Below are 22,370 nucleotides of genomic sequence, written 5' to 3' on the forward strand. Positions count from 1 at the left end.
ATGATTATTTCAGGCACACACCTAAGAGAACAAACAGAGATCCATCTACTCTGAGTACAATTTTTTTTCAAATTTTAATGGTCGAAACAAAAGCTTAATGAGTAATGTCTTGGTCGTTAACTCATAGAGTAATTTCAGATAAAGTGCACAGTCTCTTCGTCAAGTTATCTTATTTTTGGCCGGATAGATTCGTGCAACTTCTTAGTCTAATAGCAATCTTCAACTTACGCTTATATCTCCTAGTCTCAATAGGTCTAGTGTTCACGGGTTTCGCGTATTAGCTCTTGAAGAGAACAACTGTCGTCCAAATAATTTCAGCACTTACAGCAAAACTACACTTAGAGCAAAACTACGTGCAGAGTGAAGTTTGACTTTTCCGTGTGAAGTGCCAAGTGACTAAAATCTGTATGTGAAGCCAACATCTTGATGGCCATTGGTCTGTTTCAATGGGTTTCCTTTAAAGCGATGTTGGGTCCATACTTGAAATCTTTGAGAGTTGTGACTACGGCAACAAACCATTTCGATTTGCCATTCCAGGGTTGGAATGTCTGATTGTAAACTTCATTGCTGCTCGTTCCGGAGGCTTTAGGAAGTCTTTACATACTGCATTTTATTTTTACGTTTACATCTTGTTAGTTAAGCTTTTAGTTATGACTTTTTGTTAGTTAATTTCGCAAAAGCGTTTCTGTTTTAGTTCAGTTTTTTTAAAGTGTCACTCACCGTAGACCAACTCTCATCAAAAATATGAAGTGGGTCAAAAAGCGTGGATGTAGCGCGGTGGGTTAGGCCCGGCTATAGAGCATGCTCAGGACGTCCCTCTGGTTGATGAGGCCAGGCGTGGGCTATGACTTTGTGGTCTCTTTGTGCAGAGTCTCTTTAAGTGTTCAAACCTCTTTGACATTTTATTACGTGTTTTCTCTTTTTTTCTTTGGTTGTCTCCTTTTCTCAAAAATAGAGTCATTTGTTTTGGGGTTGTCTTCTGAATTTTTTTGTTGTGTTTTGTTTTCATAAAACTTGAAAGTTTTTTCCAAAAAAGAAATAATTATCCAGTTTTAATCTGGTGTTAACCTGGTTTGGGCACAGTGGGACTTTCTTTCTTAGTCATGCTGTTAGCTTGTGGTTTTGGTAGCGTTAGTAAGCTGCGTTGATTAGATTATAATTCCTTCCCAACCGGGTTAAGGGAAAGTTTGAAACGTGTTAAAACAAGTTAGAGTTGTTTTCAGTGATAGTTTGAAACTTGAAGTTTTTTATTTAAACAATTCTTTGTGGGCGAATTTGTGCGGTTGTGGAAACGGTGTGTCATTTATATGCTATTGAAGAATTCAAATCTAAAAAAGAAGCGTCTTAGAAAAGGTTACTACAGTCAGTTTATTTGCTTTTCGATTTAAATTTACTACTTTTTTTTATCAATTTACTGCACTTGAACACTTTATTTTTATAAAATTATGTCTTTGGGAAACTAAAAACTACTGCGTCAGTTATATACTACAATTGGTTATTAAAATTGAATACTTATAGAAAAATTTAAAAGGTTTATTGCAAGAAGTTTCTAACTTTTTAATTGATTTTTCTTGTTTTAGATGGGTGAACGGTGAAATCTAAAAGTTAGAAGTGAAACATTTTCTCAAATTGGCTAGTACGTTTTGGATTTATTAGTGAATATTTCAACTATACTTACCGGCTGCAAAAAATCCATTTGAGAAATTGGTGTAAATAATTTTTGATGTTGTTAGGAGTTCAGCAAGCATTCGGATGACGTTTTCAGTCTATAGGAGGGCTCATAGAAGCTGAAGTGTTCGGATGATTTTTAGTTTTTCATTAGTAAGTGCAAAATTGCATGATGTGTGTTCGATGCAATTATATTTTTTGTGGTTATATTTAACTTTGTGATTGTTTTCTAGGATGTGTACTTCGATGGGATGTAAATATTCATGGGAGATGATTAGTGGGCGAGATTCTCCAAAGTCAACTGATTCGGTTAGTGGGCAGATTATTCTCATTTGTCTTATTGGATCGTAATTTCGGAGGATGCCGTGGCTATTGGTTTTTTTAGTACAATAAGTGAAGTTGAAAAAATATGGTGATGTACATTTAGAGTTAATAAAAATGAATCTGTGTTGTGGGTTAGGTGCTGGTGTGTTAGTTATATAATGGTGTTGAAAAAAATTTATAATAAGTGTATGTGTGGGTTAGTTTAGTGCGTAACATTACTTCGTGGGATCTGTGTAGGTCACGTTCTTTTGGTGTTAGGAAATTAAAAGTGAGAGAAAAGTGATTAAATTTAGTAAAATAAGAATCATAAGCTTTTGTTTCGGTTAGTGCTGTGGAAATTATATTATCGTATTTTTTGTTTTTGCTATCAATTACAAATAACATTGAGGTTTAAAAAAAATTTTCTCTGTTAGTTTGCGGATTGTGTTTTCGTCTTCTTCGATGATGATAGTGTCTTCCATGTATCATGCAATGGCGTGATGGTAATAATTGATGGAAAATCTATTAGCTGTTCGTGCAACAAATTTAGTGAGTGTTTGAGTTAGTTCGATGCTGCGGTGGTTAATTTGTGTAAGCGTGATTGACAAATTGCATTGTCTTCTGGGTTATTATACAACGGTAATTCTAGTGGGTTAGTGAAATGATAGTGAGATGTCCATGATAGTGATGGGTACAGGCTGTATTCATCTACGTAATTCAGTTGACTGTTACTAGTGTCGTGGCATGTATATTGTGGAAAACAAGATAAGTTATATATGAGAAATTCTTTGGTATTAGTGTGCTGTGGGTGTAGGAAAAACAATCGAGGTGGTCTGGGTGATGGAGGTTTTGGGCGTTCGGGTGTTTTCTATTAAATACTCGGTTGGCTCTGATTTCTTCTACTGAGGAGGCTGATTGGAGGATTTGGAGGGGGATATGGGTTGTGCTATATTATGAAGCGTTCGCGTGTTATTGTGTTGAAGCAGTTGTTGAAGTGTTGTGAAGTTATCGAGCTTGTGCTCAAGCTCTTCTATGACGGGGCTCGGTGTGTTGCCTGTCAGGGAGAAGTAGGTTGGGGTTGCATCTGTGTAAGAGGAGGGCACTGGGAATTTCCCTTCGGAAGTGGGGGTTTCGATAGGATGGCAGGGAGGCTGTGAAAAGATGGAGGGGCTGGGTTCTGAGTTTTGGAATTCGAGTTGTTAAATTGTGATATGGTTTCAAAAACACTATTTGTTGAATCGTCAGATTCCATGCGTGACAAGTTAGAGGTGAATGATGGTAAAGTAGATGAAGTGAGACCAGAAAGGGAAATTTGGGAGGATTGTCGTTGAAGGTTGGATGGGTAGGATAGGGAGCGGTTCAGGCAAATTGCCGGCTCATCGTGGGCTAAAAAGATTACTGTTCTGAGAACGGAAATTAGTGTTGTGTGACTGTTCGATGATCTTTTCATATGTGTCATCTTTGTTTGGTTGATCGACTAATATATGAGAAACTGGGATTCGTGGGTAGCTAAGACTTGAAGAGTTTGTGCTCTGGATTCGGTATGTGTCTATAGTTTTGTGATAGTAAAGATAGTGAGTGATTTATTTGTAGATTTTGTAGCTGTGGTGCAGTGGATGTTGTAGTTGTTTTGTCTAATGAATTGTCATATGGGTTTGGTGTTGTTAATAACTTTTTGTTGTTTTCGCTGATTTTAGCGTCTAAAAGGATTTTAATAATTGAGGTTGAAAAATTCCAAAAAATCTTGCAAACAAGTTGCGTACTACACTTGCTTGTTTGTTTAATTGTGTGTATAGCACATGTGTGATATATTCCTTTTAGTAGTGAGGAAAGAAATACTAAAAGGTTGAACATTGCGTAAAAAATAGTCAATATTTCCAACAAGTAATAGGACCATCTTAGAAAGGCAAGGAGTTCGTTTTTTCGGTTTACGAAACTAAAGAATTTTTTGGGAGAAAAATTTTGTGAACGGTATTTTTTGCCGTTTAGATATTTATTAATCTTTTATATCCTTAAATTATCCGCTGTAGTCTTATGCGTAAATGTCAGAAAATCCTGATGTTTCTGCAAGTTTTCATAAATTTTGGTCTATTGATTGTCTTTGGATTGTGTCCATTTCCGTTCTTGAAAATGTTGTGTACGGATGTGATATTATATTTCTGATCGTGAGATCAATATTCGGGTTTCGGGCCATAGCTCTGATGCATTCTGGTGAAATTTTTTTAAAATATTATTTGGCATAAGTGTAGGGTATGTAGTGAGGAGATAGTATTTATTTTCATCTGGATTTAGCTCTACGATATTGTGGCTATTTTCAGATCCACATGCTACGGCTCTATGCCAAAAGTCTGTGCGTCTGAAAAGTGTTTCTACAAAATGTACTTTATTTTAATAGAACATGGGGATTCTTTTATAACAACGTCTGTCTGCAAAAACATATAATGGTGATACTGTTTTAGTACATGTGTAATACCATAGTATAATTCCTTCATAGTCGATACAATTTGATCTGTTTCCCGATGATAGGTATCCTGCAGACGGTATTTTTAGTACTGCTAATGCAAGTGATTGAAAAAATTTGTGTTTGTTCTAGTTCGAATAAATGATGTGGCTTTGCTAATTCTGATGTGACTTTTCCTGAAAAATTCTGCTGATTGTACTGTCTAATTAAATTTCTAAATGGAATTCATAGTGAATCGCACTATGAGAAGTGTTGTTCAATAATGATAGTTCGTGTAAACGTGTGCTTCCTTTATCTCGTGGACAGAGTTTTCCACCAACATTTCCATTTTTATGAAATGTTACCGGGATGTTTGAGTTTTCGTCATTATAATTTTGGTGAAGTTTTATTGTTCTTGCATGGGTTTTTGTAATTTGAAATGTTGTGCATGTGTTTTCAGGGAACCAAACAAAGGTTGCCTGTGTGCGTGTTGTGGGGTCGCAATATTCTTGGTCGTTTTTACAAGTTAAGCGTATTCCTTGATATAGTATTGTGTCATCTTTCCATCTCGTGTTAATTGTACTTTTTCTAAATGGATTTTCCAAACAAAAAACGTTATTTCTTGATATCCTTCAGTTTTTGTGTCTGCTTTGCAGTTTGAAGGATTATTTCTTGTTCACTTGTTTTCGTTTGAATCATACGTTGAAATTCTATGTGGGCAGGAAAAATGATGTTTGTCGTCTAATTTTATGTCTCCTTGACATCTTTCTAAATCGTCTTGGTATGCTGAGTCCGAAAATACTTGAAAATTTACTATTTTTCGACTTTTTCCTTTGTTTTTTGTTAATTCTAAACGTCTTAGTTCATTCTTACAAGCATCAGGGTTTAGATGTAGAAGTCTTCCAATTTTACTTTGATAGAAAATTCATGATCGAGTCTATTTTTGTTTCCATTTGAGACTTGGGAACAATGTACTTTTTTCTCTGAGAGTTTTGCTGTGAATTTATATCCTGTTACTGTTGTAGCTCGGGCTTTTGAGTAAAATTTTGTTGAATAAAGGGTTGCTACAATTTTTTTTGTTTCCATTTCTTTTGGTTCTGATTCTCATTGTGTTAATTGATTTATGGCGTACTTGTGTAGTGTTTTTTAAATCTTTTTCTTCGCAATCGTAATGTGTTATTAATAGGTCTTGTGGTCCTCCTGTCCGAGGGCAAGGATTTTGATGTGATGTTGATTCTAAGAGAATGAGGCGGAAAACAATGAGGAGAGATAATATATTTTTAAAAATTACATGTGTATGATATTTCTGAACATGGGTTGTAAAATGTTATATATCCAAGTGTTTTTTCTGTATATCTGTCGTTTTTATAGAAAATTTTGTTGTTACAAATGGGATAGGTAAGGATTGAGCTGTTATATTTGATGGGTCTAATGATAGAGAATGATGTACTATGTTGTTCAATTTTACTGTTATTTCATATTTGAGTGCCAAATTGTTTTGTGTTAAAATTTGAATGTTATGTTCCTGTATATCTTTGTGAATGTCGTGTCTGTATTGTTATCTGCTGAGCGCCCAATTGTGTAATCGATGGCCATCAAGATGTTGTCCAAATAAGGGAGGGGGTGCTACGAATGTATTCCAATATAATCGTAGAGGTAGATTATTATTCAGAAGTTCTCTATATTTGTCGTCTAAATTTGTAGGAAAATTGAGTGGAAATGGCCTTATAGAGTTTCTGGTAGTGACAAAGATGTGTCTGATGATATTTTTAATGGGCCATTTATCAAATTTGGTTCTCCTTGTGAAAAAGAATGTGTCATCCAATATGGGAGACGTTGTGAAGAAGTTGGAAAATTAAATGGCTTTTCACGATATTGTTCGGGTGTGGGAGTTGATCCTAAATAATCTGATGGCATATTTGGAGTGTTTTGTTGTGAGATTGTTTGTATTGGTGGAGGTGTACTGTGAATTCTACTATATGAGAGATCTAGAGAAATTTGAGATGGTGATCAGTGTATGTTAAATTGGACTCTACGACTGTGAAAATCCTATTTTGTCTAGGATGATTTATTTGTCTATCAATTGTAGATATCTGACTTTTTTTTGACTTGGGTGTCCTGTTCTGCCAAGATTTTTTTGGGGGGAAGGGGTAGATGTTATATGTTGGTTCAGAGATGTTGTATGTTGGTTCGCTTAAAAGATCATGGCGAACTACGGGTATTAAAGGTTCGGATAGTAATGCATGTCATTCTCCAAATGTGTATGGATTTTCTTGAAAAAAAATCATGTCGTAATTTGGGGTTGGCTTAATTGACTAGACGTTGGTGTTGCTGGGAGCTGTTGGGATGTCGCAGTCGGTGGGGATCGTTGTGTTGGTTGTTGATTAGCAACTTTGGAGTGTTCCAAGTGTTTTTCCTAAAGCGTAAAATCTGTGTTGCTTATAGTATTCTTCAGTGAAAATGATTACAAAAACTGTGGCTGATGCAAAAGCAATTATTGCTTTTTTGATACATTTACATATTGTGAGAAATAGGGAGACTAAAAAATATAAGAACAAAACTGAAACGATAAGTAAGTCTAAGTAAATCATTTAGGTAGTTTTTGAGGTGGTCAAGGATTTTTGAGAAGTTGAGGTAGGCTTTAGTTAGGGAATGAAAAATTATGAAAAAGCTGCAAAAAGTTATGAGGAGGAGGAGAAATATTTCAAAGGTGACTATAATGAAAAAAATACTGAGTTGAAAAAAAAATGTAAGAATTGAAAAAGGTTTTGAAGTTTTTGTTTTGAAAAGTTGAAATGATTGTGAGAGAAGCATTTGACGAATGATTCGGTTCGTCAAATTGTTTGTTATTTCCGAGTTGGAAATTGAGGGTGGTCGGATTTTTGTTGATTTTTGATATGTGGGTTGGATAACGGCAATTTTTTATAAAGGCAATTTTGGATGTCCAGGAAGGAGTTTTTTAGTTTTTTTTTATGAGATGATCGGGGATATTCAAGCATTATCTGTATTTTAGGCTAATTGGTCATGTCTGATTTTTGCTTTAGGCTTATTCGATATTTTTTCTATGGTGGAATTTGGAGTGTAAGTGGAGACAATATTGTTGATTTTTGTGCAAGTCGATAGGTGGAGGGTTATAACATTTCAGTTTTGTTTATTTCAGTCGTCAAGTCTGAACATGTAGCTAATTGTTTGACCTGGAGGTCTTTTAGTTGTAGTTCGAGATAAGTTTTAAGTAAACAATTTGTCGCTAATAAACTGGTGTCAAAATGAGGTGATGTTGAGCTAGTTTCTGTGGCAGCATTAAATATGGAAAGAAGAAAATGTTCTCAAGTTCAAAAATGTCAAAATGTTGAATTATTTTGAGAGGAGTTTTTGAAACTCAACTTTCTGTAAAATTTTAGATTGTGGGTTGAAAGTTTTATATTCTTTTCGTGGTTGATACCGTAATCCTGATGATTGTCGCTGTGGTGATTTAGCTTTTGTTTCTTGCGGTATAATTTTTTCTTCTTATTTTCGGTTTTTTCTTTGGTTAGGAGGTTTTTGTTTTATCTATGATATCAGAGGTTTTTGATATTTTGTTTTGGTTTTTTTGTTTTTTGAATCTGATAATTGCATTGTTAAAATTAATCATGATTTTGTTGGTTTTGTACATTTAAGTTGTCTTGAACAAATTTAAGTCCTTTAAAGGAGTATAATTGTGTTAGTTCGCGTAGGGCGTGTTCATTGGATGATATGGTGAAAGGTTATTTCGATGTTGAATTAATATTTTCATTTGAATCAATAAGTTTGCATGTTACATCAGTGAGTTTTTGAATAAATTTGAACGGGCTTTTTCGCTTTTCGGAGTGTTGTATTTTTCAATATTTCTTTTTTTTGTCGTAAAATTTGGTATTAAATCATGTTCCGATTTTAGAATTTGTGGCTGGTGTAAATCGTGAATAAATTTTGGATTGAACACTTTGTCTTTGTAATAGTTTTTTGGATTTTTTTTGGTAGATTTCTTTGTGTTTTTTCTCTTTTTTTAAAATCTGTTTGGTATGTATGCCGGAGGCTAATTTCAAAATTTATGGATGATGGAAATGATCTTCATCATGTGTATGCAGTGACAGGTTGTAACAAATTGATTCTATAGTAGGTTGACAATAACCTGGTGCTATTTTTAGATGACTTTGAAGTGAAATTTTTTGTTTTTCATGGTTTTTGGTTAAAACCATTTCATAAGATGATATTTCTAGTGTTGTTGTTAATTCTGAGTTGTAGACTAGAGTAAAGAGTTTAACGTCTGTTCATTCTGTATAATTTGTATCATTACCGTTGATTATACATCTGTGATTTTCTTGTAAAGAACAGTTCATAACTTCGGCTAATTCATTAGTTCATGGGGCATGAGATGTTCGTGGTTTATATTTGATGTTATAAAGGTCGCATAATGTTATGACTTCCTTATTTTTGAACTCAGTGCCGTCATCTGTAACGAGGACTTCTGGCAATCCAATTTTTGCAATCCAGTGTTCATAGAGTGTTGCGTATGCATACTAAGCATTACAATGAGGTACTGAGTTTAGTGCTACACAATGTGTGAATGCATCGACCTAACCATTATAAAAGAGTTTCCATCTGAGGATGGTGATATTGGTCCTTTTATATCAAATGAAATTCTTTGCTTGAAAAATAAACTGTGTCCTTTAAAGTCTTGCTTTTCTGCTGTTTGTTTTTGGTGTGGGTATGGTGTACCTAATTGATATGTTATACAATCGTTACATAAAACTTTAATCCAAATAGGTGCATTTGGAAAGAAAAAGTTCTGTATGAAATTTGAATATGTTTTTTCAGATCCTTTTGTGTTTAAAGTATGTGAATTATGAAATGCTATCAAAATCATTCTTAAAGTGAGACATGGTTCTTTCGTTTCAGACATTTGGTATTGCAGAATATTTGTGTTTTGGTTTAAGAATGTGTCGTTAAAAAATCTGAAGTAACTTAGAGTGTTTTATTTCCTAAAATTGTAATATCTGCTTTTACAGGTTTTGCGTTGTATTTGGGCCAAGGTTTAATTTGTCGAATAACTGGGTCTAAAATTTGATACTTCTGTAAATCTGAGGTTATTTTTTCTTTGGATGGTAAAAATATGTTTTCAATTTCAGTTTTTTACAGAAAGTCAAGTAGATTGAAAACTTCTAGACAGTCGAGTAGATTGAAATCTTGATTTATGGTGTTTTTTGAGTCTAGATCAGGGTGTCCTGATATATTTACCTTATCAGTTAAGTTTTTTTTTCTTTTAAGAGAAAAAATTTTGTTTGATTGGTTTTTTTTGTGTGTTGTTTTTTCATCGATAATGAATATGGTCTGGGCTTAAATGTAGGTTTTCCTAAAGTATCAACTTCACTATGATTGTTTTGGCAATCTAGATATAATGGAAAAAGTTGTAAGTTGTTTATTTGTACATTTTGAAGGGCGGTTTTTACTGCGTATTTGCATTCTAATCTTGGTGAAGTTTGTCTTTTGCAAGAAAAAACTTTATAGTTTGAGGTATACTGTTGTTTTTCTTGTTGTTAATTCTGGTGGTGTGTTTCCACTGAGTGTATCTGGTAAAGCAAGGTTTTTTCCTGCAGTCCAAACAAAATGTAAATTTGGAAAGTTCATTACAAATAATTGAAATCTGAAAATTCTGTGGTTGGGAATTGATTTTTGCATGAATAAGAAAAATATAGGTTTATGATCTGTGAATTAAACTGTTGGATTTTTGGATCCAAGGATTAAAAATTCATATTCTGTAGGGGTATATAATATAGCTGTACATTCTCTCATAGGTGTAGATAATCTAAGTTCTGCTTGTGTAAAAAGTCTTGAAGTTGCTGATATAAGATTCATTTTATTTGTTTCGTTATGTTATTGCAATAATGCTTCGCCGATGCCAAAGTTTGAAGCCTTGCACATTGCATAAAATAGTTGATCTGAATTGCATTTTTGCTAAGATTCAGTGGTCGAAAAATTTCACTTTTAAATTCTGAAAAAACAGCTGGTCCTATGGAGATTCCATATAATAACCTATTAATTTCGCACTGTTGATTTCTAATGACGAATGCTGTAAAGCGTCATGATTGTTCATCTAAGGCATTTGGTTTATATGCGCTTTTCATGTCAGCTGTTGTAAAGTATCGCCCGTTTATTTTTGTCCGGATTACTTGAATTGGTTCTATTGGCCAATTAAATTTGGATTCGTCGATGAGTGAATTTATATATCTAGCTTCTAGAACAATTTTGAATGACTCTTCTTCTGCCAGAATGATTACACGGTTTATGAATGTATTACCTTTTGGCTGTTCTTCTTTATTGACTCGGGAAAAGATTTCATATTGTTCTAAGACATCTAGTAGTCTATTAACTTTGTCTTGTAAATGAATTGAAACTTTACTTGATCGTTGTTTTTTGAAAAGCGCATGTGGTTTTATAGGCGAGTGTACTAATGAATTTACTTTTCGAACATCAAATTTGGATGTGGCGTAAAACATTGGGTAGTTGAGTAGTAGTTCTGCCAATTGTTTAGTAGTTCTGCTAATTGTTCATTTTCTTGTTGTGTGATTTGTGAATGTTGAAAATTAAACCTCGTGAAAAAATTTGGTTGTACTGATGTATATTTCAAATTTCGGAACGTTGGTTTAAAACAAGGTGCTTTTGTTAAGTAATCTGTGTTTCGTTTTGAATCACAAGTTTTATTATTAATTGATAATTCTTCATTAAGAATTGACAGTTGGCATATACCTAGTATTTTTAGAATTTTAGGATTTTTTACTCTGTATGCGGTTTCTATTGTAGAGGAAATTGTCGCATTTGTTTCACAATATCCTGGCAATGCTAAGGGAGTGTTATTTTGTACGGATAAACTTTGTATCATGTAAAGATATAATATCTGAACTTGTATTCCTATGGATTTTGATAGAAGAAGTTGTTACTCAAAAAAATTGTGAATTGGCTTAACAATACAAAGTCTGACATGTAGAGTCGTTGTTTATTTTCATCAATATTATATTGATGTACTTAACTGATTGAAAAAAATTATATACATATCCCGATAGTGAATTGAGGCGTTTTCATTGTTGGTTGTATAAAGGGTAGACTTTGGAAAAAATATAGGGGTTGTTTATTGGTTCTCTGGAAGATTGTTAATGATGTATCATTTTTTCTTGTGTATTTATCTTTTCTATGTAGTTTACTATTTAGAAAAATAACAGTGGGTATATATTTTGTGATGAATGGAATTCCAACTAATTTCTGTTTTATTTCCGTGATGTGAAAAATTTGCTTAAAAGGTTTATTCAATAGTGTGTTTTGTTCCATTGCTCGAGTAGGAACAAGGTATATGTGAATTTTTCCATAGTTTGTTAAACTTGATCTTTGTGTTGTAGCTAATTGGCGTGAGGTTTTTAATGGCGATTACTTTGGGCGTAGGATTCGGATTTCATTCCAAGTGGGGAACGTTTGTGATATTCGATTCTGCTCCTGAGTCTATTAAAACACCAATTTTAAGGTCTGGTGAATGAAAATTTTAGTTTTTTGGACTTTCTTCTAAAAGTGGCAGTGTCCAAAACTTTTTTTAGGTGGTTGTACTTTATTTATAATTTTTGGTATATATTATTCGTACTTGAACTTCCTTTGAGTTCTTGAATAACATAATCTGTCAAACTGTGTGTTTGTTTTTGTTCATAGCGATTATTAAATTTTTCGTGATTGTGATATTAATTCGATTCAATTGGTTTTTCGTATTCTTCAGTAATTTGAAGCATGTCTATTGAAAATGTGTTTTCTGTTTCGCTTTCATCATCTGTGGAATCACAATTTATGTGATTCATTTGTAACTCTGAACTTTCTGTATTATCAAATCCGGGAAGGTCTGATTGAGTTTGTTCAGTTGATCGTACCTGGTTTATTTGTCGTTTGTGTTTAGATGTAATGCTTCTATAATTTTGATATGAAGTTTGATAGTTTGTATGATTTCTGTGTGGTGACTGAGAATAGTTTCCTTGTCTATTTGGATAATTATAGTTTCGATTTCCATAAATATCTTGTGATCTGTTGTAATTATTGTTATAATTTGATCTGCTGTTTGAATAACTTCGTGATCTATTGTCTCAGTATTGTCTATTTCTATCATTTGAGTAGATTTTGTTTCAATTATATGAGGAGTTTCTGGATCAATCGTTTGAATTATATCTTTTGCGCGAGTTAGAATTGGAACTATTTCAGTTGTAGTTCGAATAATTACTTCTGTTTGAGTTTGATCTTGAATAATTATTTCGATACTGATTATTTTGGCTATTTGATCTGCTGAATCTAGTTTGTGAGAAACTTTGTGAATTTCTTCAATCTGGGGATGTTCAGCGATAGTTATATCGTTAAGGTGGTTGTTGAATATTAATATAAATGTCTGGGAGTGGTTTTTTCAGACTTATTATCACTGTGAATGTTCTTGTTTGATAGGTTATGATCTTTTATCATGTATTGATAAAAGGATTTATTTGGTTCCTTATATTTCTAAGGGTTTATTCTTATTATCTTGTTGTTTTCGTCAACATTCAACAATGCTATGTCCGTATCTACGACAAAAATTACACCATTTTTTGAATGATGGTTTGCCTTTAAAACTTGGGTTTTTCTTATAGTTATTTAATATCTGAGTAATTTTTTCATCTGGTTCCGTTTCGGAATCTTGTATTTCACTTATCTGTAAAAAACATGTATGGATGTTATTAACATGTTGTAATTCTAATTTTTCTATTTCTTCCAATTTCATTGTTATTTCAGCTTGTTCTAGTTTATCTATTAGTTTAGGAACATCTAGGTTTTCGGATTGAGTCTGGATGTGATGCTCTTTCTTGCAATTTTTCGTAGTTGTGGTGTTAAATTCATCATTAGGACTTCATCATTTTCCTATTTTTATTACCATGTGTTCAATTGAAATTGCTTTTCTTACTAATCTTTCGATTCTTATTGCAAGTTGTTTGATTGTTTCATTAGGAAGTCTACGAATTTCCTTATATAGTACCCTTTGATTTTGTTTCTTTCTTTCCGAGTCGAACATTTTTGAAAATTTTTGTGCGAATCTTTTAAAATTGATTTAATTTCACTTGGTAAAACTGAAACACATTTTTGTGATGCGCCATCAAGTTTGGTTTGGATTAGAGCTGTGCGTCTATGTAACCAATTTTGATGAAATTTACTGGAACTGCGTTTAAATAATCTTCTAATGCGTATTCGGGGTCTGTTCCTGTGAGTATAATTAGTGATTTATTTGAGGATATTGATGATCGACCCTTAAGGTATGGATTCATAGTCATTTGAAGTGATTCTGCGGCAACTGGCAATTGAGAAAAAATTTTACGTTGTGTCTTTGTGATTTCATGTTGTGGTGAATAATATGGCAATGGTATTTCATTTTGCACTTGCGTTGGTTGGTAATTTTGTGCATTCACTTGATTTTGTGATTGAAAATTATTACTGTTGTATGATGCTGAGTTTTGTCTTGGAGGCAAAGTTTGTTTTGATTGTTCTGTTTTTTCATTTTGTGTGTATTGTTCAAATATTTCTGGTTGATATTTAATATTTGGTTGATCAAAATTCCTGTTAAGATGGTTGGTATAAAATTGTTGCTAATGATTAAAATAATCTTCATCTTCTGAATAATGTGGTTGACTTTTTTGAAAAATGTCTATTTGTCTAAGTTTTATTTTATTTAAAAAATGGAACGTTTTTGATGTAATCGACTGTATCTCGCTGTTGATTGTTGAAAAAAACTGAGTTTGAAACTTGTTGTCGTGATTGTCGGTTGTTTTTATAAGGAAATTTTGCTATATTATTATTGGCACAGAAGTTGTAATTACTGTCTAAGAAAATGTTACTTTTATTTGTTTTGTGTTTACTCCATTGTCGTGACTTCTTTATTGGTCTCTGAATGTCCGATAGTCCATTTGTGAATATTGTGGAACAACAGAGGATTTTACTGTTGATTGTATGGTTGTTTTTGGAAATGCTGTGTTTTTATTTTGGGGTGTTGCAATTGTTGGGAGAATCAGAGAAATGCTTTTTTGTGTTGTTGCCGCAATTGTCTCGACTATTTATTCATTTACGAAATGTGATTGAATTTGATATCTTGTGTTGTAAGGTTTTCTTGTTCCTTTTAAGTTTTCTTGTGTGTTAATGGATGTGGAGCTTAAGGTTTTATTTCCAGTTCTATCAGTGAATACTGTATGATAGTTTAAAGTTGTTGCGTCAACAGTAAGTGGAGTTATTTTTAACATATTCTCTATTTACAGAGATAGCTGTAATTGCTGCGCTTGAAATATCCGTAGTTATGTTAATGAATAATGATTGAGACCAATCAGGGTCCCAAACATAATCTGATTCATCCGCAAGTACAGTTTCGTCGTCTGAGTTTTGTGGTGTTTTGAGTGTTGTGGACGAAATAGTCAATTATGAACCATGCTAATAATTTTGTAGGTCGTGTTTGACGTTTTGTGAAATTTTTTTATTATTGTTGAAAGTTTCACCTATTCCATCTAACATTTTTGAGAAAAATTATTTTTCGAGTCTTACAGTTGAGTATCTAGATGTTTGACGTGGTGATACATCTTGTGCATCTTTTGATTCTAGTTAAGATATATAGCTATAAATAAGTGAAAAAACATCATTTTTGAATATTGACTTTGTTCGTTTTGAATTTTGGTGTTGTATTTTTTATGTATTCTGTTTAGACTTTTAAGAATTCTTTGTCTATGTCATCTGCTTGTATTTGCTGTGAAGAATGATTTTGTTTTGGTGAAAAGATTTTTTTTGTGAATACATCATATTGTGATGTTATATCGCATATCCCTTTGAGGTAGTGGTCATGAATTTGTCTTATGATTCTTATTTCGGGAAATTCATTTTCACACAGGCTGTAACATTTTTCAAATAAATTTAGAAAAAACTCGTGACAAAATTATACTTGTCCTCGAGTGGGATCACTTCCTGGTTTTATAATAACTGGGAGTATTGAATTTTTGTCTAAATTTCCGTTGGGTTCAATCATTTGTATCCTAAAACTGTTAATGTGTAACTTTCAATATGTCGGATCGGTTGATTCCAGTTATAAAGACGTACTTGTTTATTAAGGTATGATTTGTTAATTCTACGTTTTCCTTTAATTGAGGATGGTGGTTTAGCTCCTGAGTCAGAAATTTTTTTTTGGTTTTCTAGTGGTTTTTTCGTGTTTATTAAATCTTTTAAATCATGAAGTTCCTGTAATTTGCTTGTTTCTTATTCTGAGACTGCGTTCCGTCTTTTTGAAAACAGTTTTCTGATAATTCGCTTTTGTTTTGCTATTTCCCTAAACTGTTAGTTCTTATAGTTTTAGTGTGGTTATCTTAACTTGGGGCATAGATTGTCGGAGTTGAAGGGTTGGGAAGAGAAAAGTTTATCAATTCGTGAGAATGATTTATACTTTCCTGTGACTAAATTCTATTTTAGCATGGTCTTACCTAATTTTACTTAGGATTTTGGTTTGTGAGCAAGGGCTGGAGAATAATAAATCAATCCACAAGGTTCGGGTATAATTAGAAAAGAAGTAGATCGTTAGATACTTTTTCTTATGGCTTACTAAGTTTGAGTGTTTTTTAGCCTGGTTTATCTAACAGGGTGGGCTCAAATGAAGGATGATTAACCGAAGTTCTTTTTTGTTTATCTTATTATAATGGTTAGTTTTTTTTCAAAACTTTCGACTAGTCCTGGGTCGTTTATAAGAATTGGAAAGTGAATCGACGTTTGAGGTCGTTAGACACTTAAAGTAATGTGTTTCGGCGAATAAAATTGTTCTCTTTTTATCCAAGGGAGGCCCTGATGATCAGAGATTAAAAGAATTTAGTTTAAGAGACTTTAAAGATCCAAGGAAAGCTTTGATGATCTATTATTTAAATTAAGGTAATTTAAGAGAAAGCAAGGATAAGCGTTGATAAGATTTAATGTAAACGTTTAAGTTTTAAGGTTTTTAAGTTACAGTTTCGATAATATTAGTTTTTTGAAGTTTGTTGTGACGTTTTAGGTGATGGAAATGGGATGAAGAAAAGATCTAACTAATTTTTGTATTTTCTATTCAATAAACAGTTTTATTCAAAACTTTTGATTTACTGCAGATTTTTTGAGGGGATAACGAGTTTTGTTGTTCTTATCAGTCGTTATTGTATAAATAGTAAATTTAGCACCATTTATCTTGAAGAATTATTCTTCAGAGTGTTGTTATTTCAGTAAATGAAAAATTAAGTTTACTGCGGAAAGATTTCTGAATAGAAAAACTTTGTGTTCGTGTTCTCGTCTTATCAGCATGACGCCAATCGAAAGATTTCTTCCTAATCGTAGATCGTGCCTTGTCCTTGATCTTCTCGACATACCTGATATTTCTCATTTAAAAAATTGGCATTTTTACCAATTTCTGTAAGCCATCTAACAATTTTTGCAATTTTGCATTTGTCTAATTCTAATTGTCTAATTCTAAGTTATTTAAGGTCTTGTTCGAGACTTTTGGTCGCACCAGATGAATTATTTCTTAGTCGTTAACTCATATAGTCGTAACCTCTAATACCAATCTTAACCTTCACCTTATTTCTCCCTGTCTCAAAAGATCTAGTGTATACATGTTTCGCGTATTATTTATTGGAGTTTATGCAGGAGGAGAACAACTGTAGTCTAAATTTTAATTAAATTGTTCTGGTGCTGAAACTACAAGTAAATTCAGCACTTACAAATAAGTGTTAATAGTTAGGGATGGAATATGATTGGTTGGAATTAGTATTTTATAGGATTAGAAAATTATAAATTATATCCAATTACAAATTCTATTTAAGAACTGGTTCCATTAAGCCGATCAAAACTGAGCAAATGTATCATAATCTGACAAATGTCTCAATTCGGAAAAAGATCCATTTGGTTCAAAATACAAACTACAAAAAACCAGCAGTAAACAAGAGTATTTTTCTTGCTTTCGTTTGAGAACCACGTAAAAATTAACTTCAAAAAAGGAGGCTTTTTTTCAAAAAAAAATCTGGTAAAAATTTGGAACCCAATTCAGGGGCGGATTTGGGGGGGAGGGTTTGGTGTTGGCACCCCCTCTCAGGGTTTCGAACCCCTACCAACCCAAAGGATCCCCCATTTGTACTAGTTTGTGATATCCATATTTGGTGACGAACCCTAAGTTTTTTAATAAGGCGCTTTTGGCGCTAATATATACTTATTTTGAGGGGGAGCGCGCACCAAAAAACGCAATTTTTTTGGTCAAAATTGTCCAGTAACGCCTTTTTTGGCCTGTTTTTTCAAAATTTTGCATGCGGCGCAGATAATTGGTGGTTGAAACAATTTGTTTATTCGAAGAAGAAGAAATCATGTTTGCAAAAAATACAGGACCTGTTTGAAATCGGGTCTTAGAGATACGACCCCCTGATACGTCCCCCATTGTACTATTTTAAGATATCCATTTTTGGCTGAATGACCTTAAAATTTTTCAAAAGGCGCCTTTGGCGCCAATCTTTGCTAATTTTTAGGGGGAAGCGCGCGCCGAAAAAACGCGATTTTTCGGTCGAAATTTTCCAAAAAGTGCCAAAAAATGCCTTTTTGACCTTTTTCCAAAAAGTTGCCTGCGGTTAAATTTAATTAAATTAGGGTCTTTATAGTGGTCTGGGAGAGCTCAGAAAATCAATTTGGTCGACCTAAAAAAAAGTCGACAAAAAATTTATAAATTTTTTTGAAAACCCCACCCCCTCCAGAAATTCCTAGATCCGCGCCTGATCACAGGTGAAATATCTTTTCAAATTTAAGCTTAGGACAACAATAACTTTCGAATGATGTAAAAAAATTTCCGTCAAAAATGGCTAGTTAAAGAGTCGAAATTTGGCTGAAGAAAAAAAAACCCACCCAGAGCTCAAATATTCCGTTGCTTTCGTTACGAAAGTCGGAACAATTACACACAGATACAAGCAGTTTCAATTTTCGCGGAGCTCAGACGTATAACAATTCTAGCCATGTCACTAACGACCAGGCAACAAAAATTTTTTTCCAATGACGCCTTTAAGGCCTCCCTGAAAACCTGCAAGACAATACTCAATAACAAAAACTCTACCTGGGCAAAAAGTTTCGCTGAACTCGACGTATTCGGAAGGAGTTTTTTCACCACTGCTCGTCTCGCATCTGCTTGCGTAAAGTACCCGGTATTCACATCCTGTCTCAAGGTTGTAAATGACGGGGGGATACCACTCGTGCATGAGCGTTTTGTTGCCAGTGCAGAATGTTGGCACCAAAGTGATCTCGTAGTTAAAGGCAAAACCAGGCAACTCGAAGTTCGTTCCATTAATTGTTGACAATGAGTACCAGTCAACATCATCAGCAGGTGGTGTAGCAGGCACTACAAAACAAAGTAGTGCCAAAGTGAGCTCAAGTCGTTATAAGCGACATCCTTAATCGCTTTTTCTTAATGAAATCCATAACAATCAGATCATAGGTCGAATGCTCAGCGTTAGAATAGCACATTTTTACTTCAAATGATCTGCTTCCAAATCCAGTATCGGATTTAGGGCGGGGGTCTATCTCTAAGGGGTTTCAACCCTCTGCCGACCCAAAAGACATCCTTTGTTTTTTTAGACGCGCCTTTGGCGCCAATATATTATTTTTGAAGAGGAGCGCGCTCCAAAATTTTTTTTGTTCTGAAATTTTCTAAAAAGCGACTAAGAACGCCTTTTCTGCATGTCTTAAACAGAGCTTTCAAAGTTTTGCCTGAATTGCAAAAAATTTGTCAAAATAGGATTTTTTCAGTAATTTGTGAGAGCTCGGAAAATCTTGGCGACCCAAAACTTTTTTTGAAAATCCGCCCTTTTGAGAAAATCTTAGATCCAACCCTGTCAAAGTCTACCAATTATCCGTCCTGCAATTTGGTTATTCTATGCGGCCCTAAAGCAACGCCAATCTCAGTATAATTTTAAAAAAAATGAAATACGGACTTGCTATTAGTTCTCTTTTATGGTCTACTGGTCTACTGGAACAGAATAGGTTTCGGCCATTAAAACTTGGTTTTCCCAAGACTTTTTTCAAAACACTTAGTTACCTGTGCAGGTCGATAGAGTGACTTCATCAGAAGAGTTTTGATTTACTCCGTCAAGCTCATAAACAACGAAAGACACCGCAACTCGGTAGGACTCGCCGATATCAAGAGAATCGAAGGCCAGGTTTGCGTTGCTTCCCGAGATTACTACATTTGGGCTGAGTGGACATAAAGTTCTATCTCTCTCTTTGGCACACTCGATACTGTCAATGGACTGAATGGTAGCGGATGAGTTTAACATGGTAAGTTGGATCTCGATCTCCGACTGGCTTTTTGAAACGACCTCGAGACTGAAGACTAAATACAACAAGATTTGTCTCCTGCTGAGCAGGCAGCACAGAAACTTTGCTTTCGACTATAGTTAACATGGGGTAAAAAAAAACATAATTTTTGTAGTTTTTGAGAGAGAGTTTTGAGGTATGGAAGTCTCGAAGGTCGAAAAACGGGTTTTAAAAGTTGAAATGATGATAAAAAATTTAATGAGAAAAAAATTGCTTAATTTTTCTACTACATTTTAGTCGTCGTAGAATTATTTCAAAATTTTTTTAAAACAATCGAAAAAAAATAATGTACGCTATAATAAAAATTCAGTCAACCCCGTGTTTTTCGGGTTACATGGAGCTATTTGAAGTAAATGATTTTGCGACAAAAGTGTGAGCCTAGCAACCAATAAAACCTACTGCAAAATTGCACAGAATACAAGTTAGATTTTAACTTTTTGATTCTGGGCAGTGTATTGTTTATTAAAAACAAAACTAAAAAAAAAACAAATTTGTGATTTGACTTTGAAACCTTTTCTAATATCAAAAACCAATAGCAACGCTAACATGAACGTGTTTAAACATTTTTTTATTTGAAGGGGCAAGTATATATGGTGATGGGTCAGCCAGCCGCAGTTTACACCAACTACCAAAAAAACCATTTGAAAAAACGCAACTATTTATTAATAGTTTTACAACAATTATGTGAGCGTTAGGAAAGTCATGCAATTTTCCGCGGGTCGACCAAAACTTCTAATCATACAATTTACACAAAAGAAAAACTTATTGACATATAATTCCATACATTCAGAAACTTTTTAAGAGTCATGTATGGGCAGAAAATTATGCCCATACATGAAAATGGTACCATACGCTTTTTTCCACAAATCAACAAAAAACGTAATAACCTTACTATTACCTTGGTGTTATTGTTGAGGTGATACCATCACAAGCTTAGTTAGATATGTTAAATCAAGCGAATCATTTTTGAGGTAAAAACTGATTCAAATAAGCAAAACTGATAAAACTCAGACAAGTTCAACTGCTGATCACAAACTAATTAAGTAGTCAGTAAAAAATTAATTGGTAGTTTTGTGATGCTTAGTTTGTCACGTCATCTAAACTCACTTTCTCAGTTCATTCTTCAACAATCACTACCTCCTCTCAGTCCTCAGTTCAAACATCAGTCTCTAGCCCCAGCTCTTAATTAATCCTAACAGGTAACGGGACCAGATTTCTAATTCTCTCTTTTATGATTTTTCTGTATGAAATTTTAGCTTTTAGTTTGCACCCTTTAGCAAGCATGGACTTGAAACTGACGGCTTTCAGTGTGAAATCTAGAGATTTTTCTTTTTGTTCGACAAAGTTTGTAGTGCTGAGTAACACCAAGGACCTGTTCATGGCAATGATGGTCAATGATGATCTGCCAGAGGCTGAGCCTACTCTCTCCGAGAGTCCGAATGCTGACCAGCAGGCAGCCTACGAAAACAAGATACAGGAGCAGCGAGCATTGTTTAGCTAGCAGAGGAAAAACAATCGAAACACTGTGTGGTCCCACATAGCTCTAGCGCTCAACAACATCACTTTGGTGTATATAAAGAACGACTGCGTGGGAACAGATGGCTAGCGCGATGGACGAAGGCCTGGAAGCTGCTTTGAGAGAAACTTTGCAGTGTAGAGAGACCGGCCGCGGCCAGTCTAGTATGTCAGAGGATGATCTTGACGACTACTTCGTTTGCAGTCAAGAGCTGATGACGCAGTTGAGCGAAGCTGGAGAAGCAGTCACGGACACATTTTTCAATGGGCTGCCTGACAGCTATGAGCTTTTTGTGGTGCAAGAGAGCTTTCAACCAGTTAAGACGTTTCCAGAGTTGAGAAAAAGGTTGAGAAAATACAATGACTCGAGGAAGGCTTGACGTAGAGAGAGTACTGGACATGGTCACACAGCCATGCAAGCTGTAAGGAAGAAGAAGGGAGTGTCAAGTAGTGGCTGCTATAGGTACGGTCAGAAGAGTCATATGGCGAGGGACTGCAAATCCAACAGTGACAGTGGACAATCCATTGCTCGAGGCTGTCAAAAGCTGGTCTAATAGATTGTTTCGTCTAAAAAATTAGCTTTATAGCTAGCCTCGAACGAAGCAAAAGGATCCAGGAGCAAAGAAGTTAGAGTGCTTCAAGTGTGGGGCAACCGCGAAATTATGCAAGGGAGTGCAAGCAGGGGAGGACAGGGTTCTTCAGTTGCTAGCTTTAGTTTCAATGAAGGGAGACGGCTTCATTGTGAATACGAGGCGCACTGATCATGTGGTTAGCGACAGGGCTGTCTTTTCTAACTTTGAGAGCTGAAGCAACTGTGGAGAAGCCCAACGGCAATCATGTGGCACCGATGAATGAGGCACCTCAACCAATATGATTTCTCTTCGCTTATCAGTGTTGGCAAGCTAGAGTTCTGCAAAAAGTATACAGCTTCCAAGATGCATGAAATTGCAGTGCCTAAAAAGACTGAGAGCAGAGCATCAGCAGTGGGGCAATTGGTGTTCAATGACATTCAGGGACTGTTTGAGCTTCATCGACGACTTCAGTTGGC

The 22,370-nt window shown here is 34.4% G+C and overlaps 1 protein-coding gene across 1 annotated transcript in view; it reads right to left on the minus strand.

The window, feature by feature from the left end:
• Nucleotides 1-22,370, minus strand: part of LOC134852916 (uncharacterized) — a 191,936-nt gene that overhangs the window by 158,398 nt on the left and 11,168 nt on the right. The window contains exons 2-3 of the mRNA XM_063868781.1: nt 19,530-19,823; nt 18,552-18,833 (exon numbers count right to left, since the gene is read on the minus strand). Coding sequence (XP_063724851.1) covers nt 18,552-18,833; nt 19,530-19,823 — 576 coding nt within the window. The remainder of the gene's footprint in view (nt 1-18,551; nt 18,834-19,529; nt 19,824-22,370) is intronic.

This window comes from Symsagittifera roscoffensis, chromosome 8 (genome assembly GCF_963678635.1).
Source record: "Symsagittifera roscoffensis chromosome 8, txSymRosc1.1, whole genome shotgun sequence".
NCBI classification, from domain to species: domain Eukaryota; kingdom Metazoa; phylum Xenacoelomorpha; order Acoela; family Convolutidae; genus Symsagittifera; species Symsagittifera roscoffensis.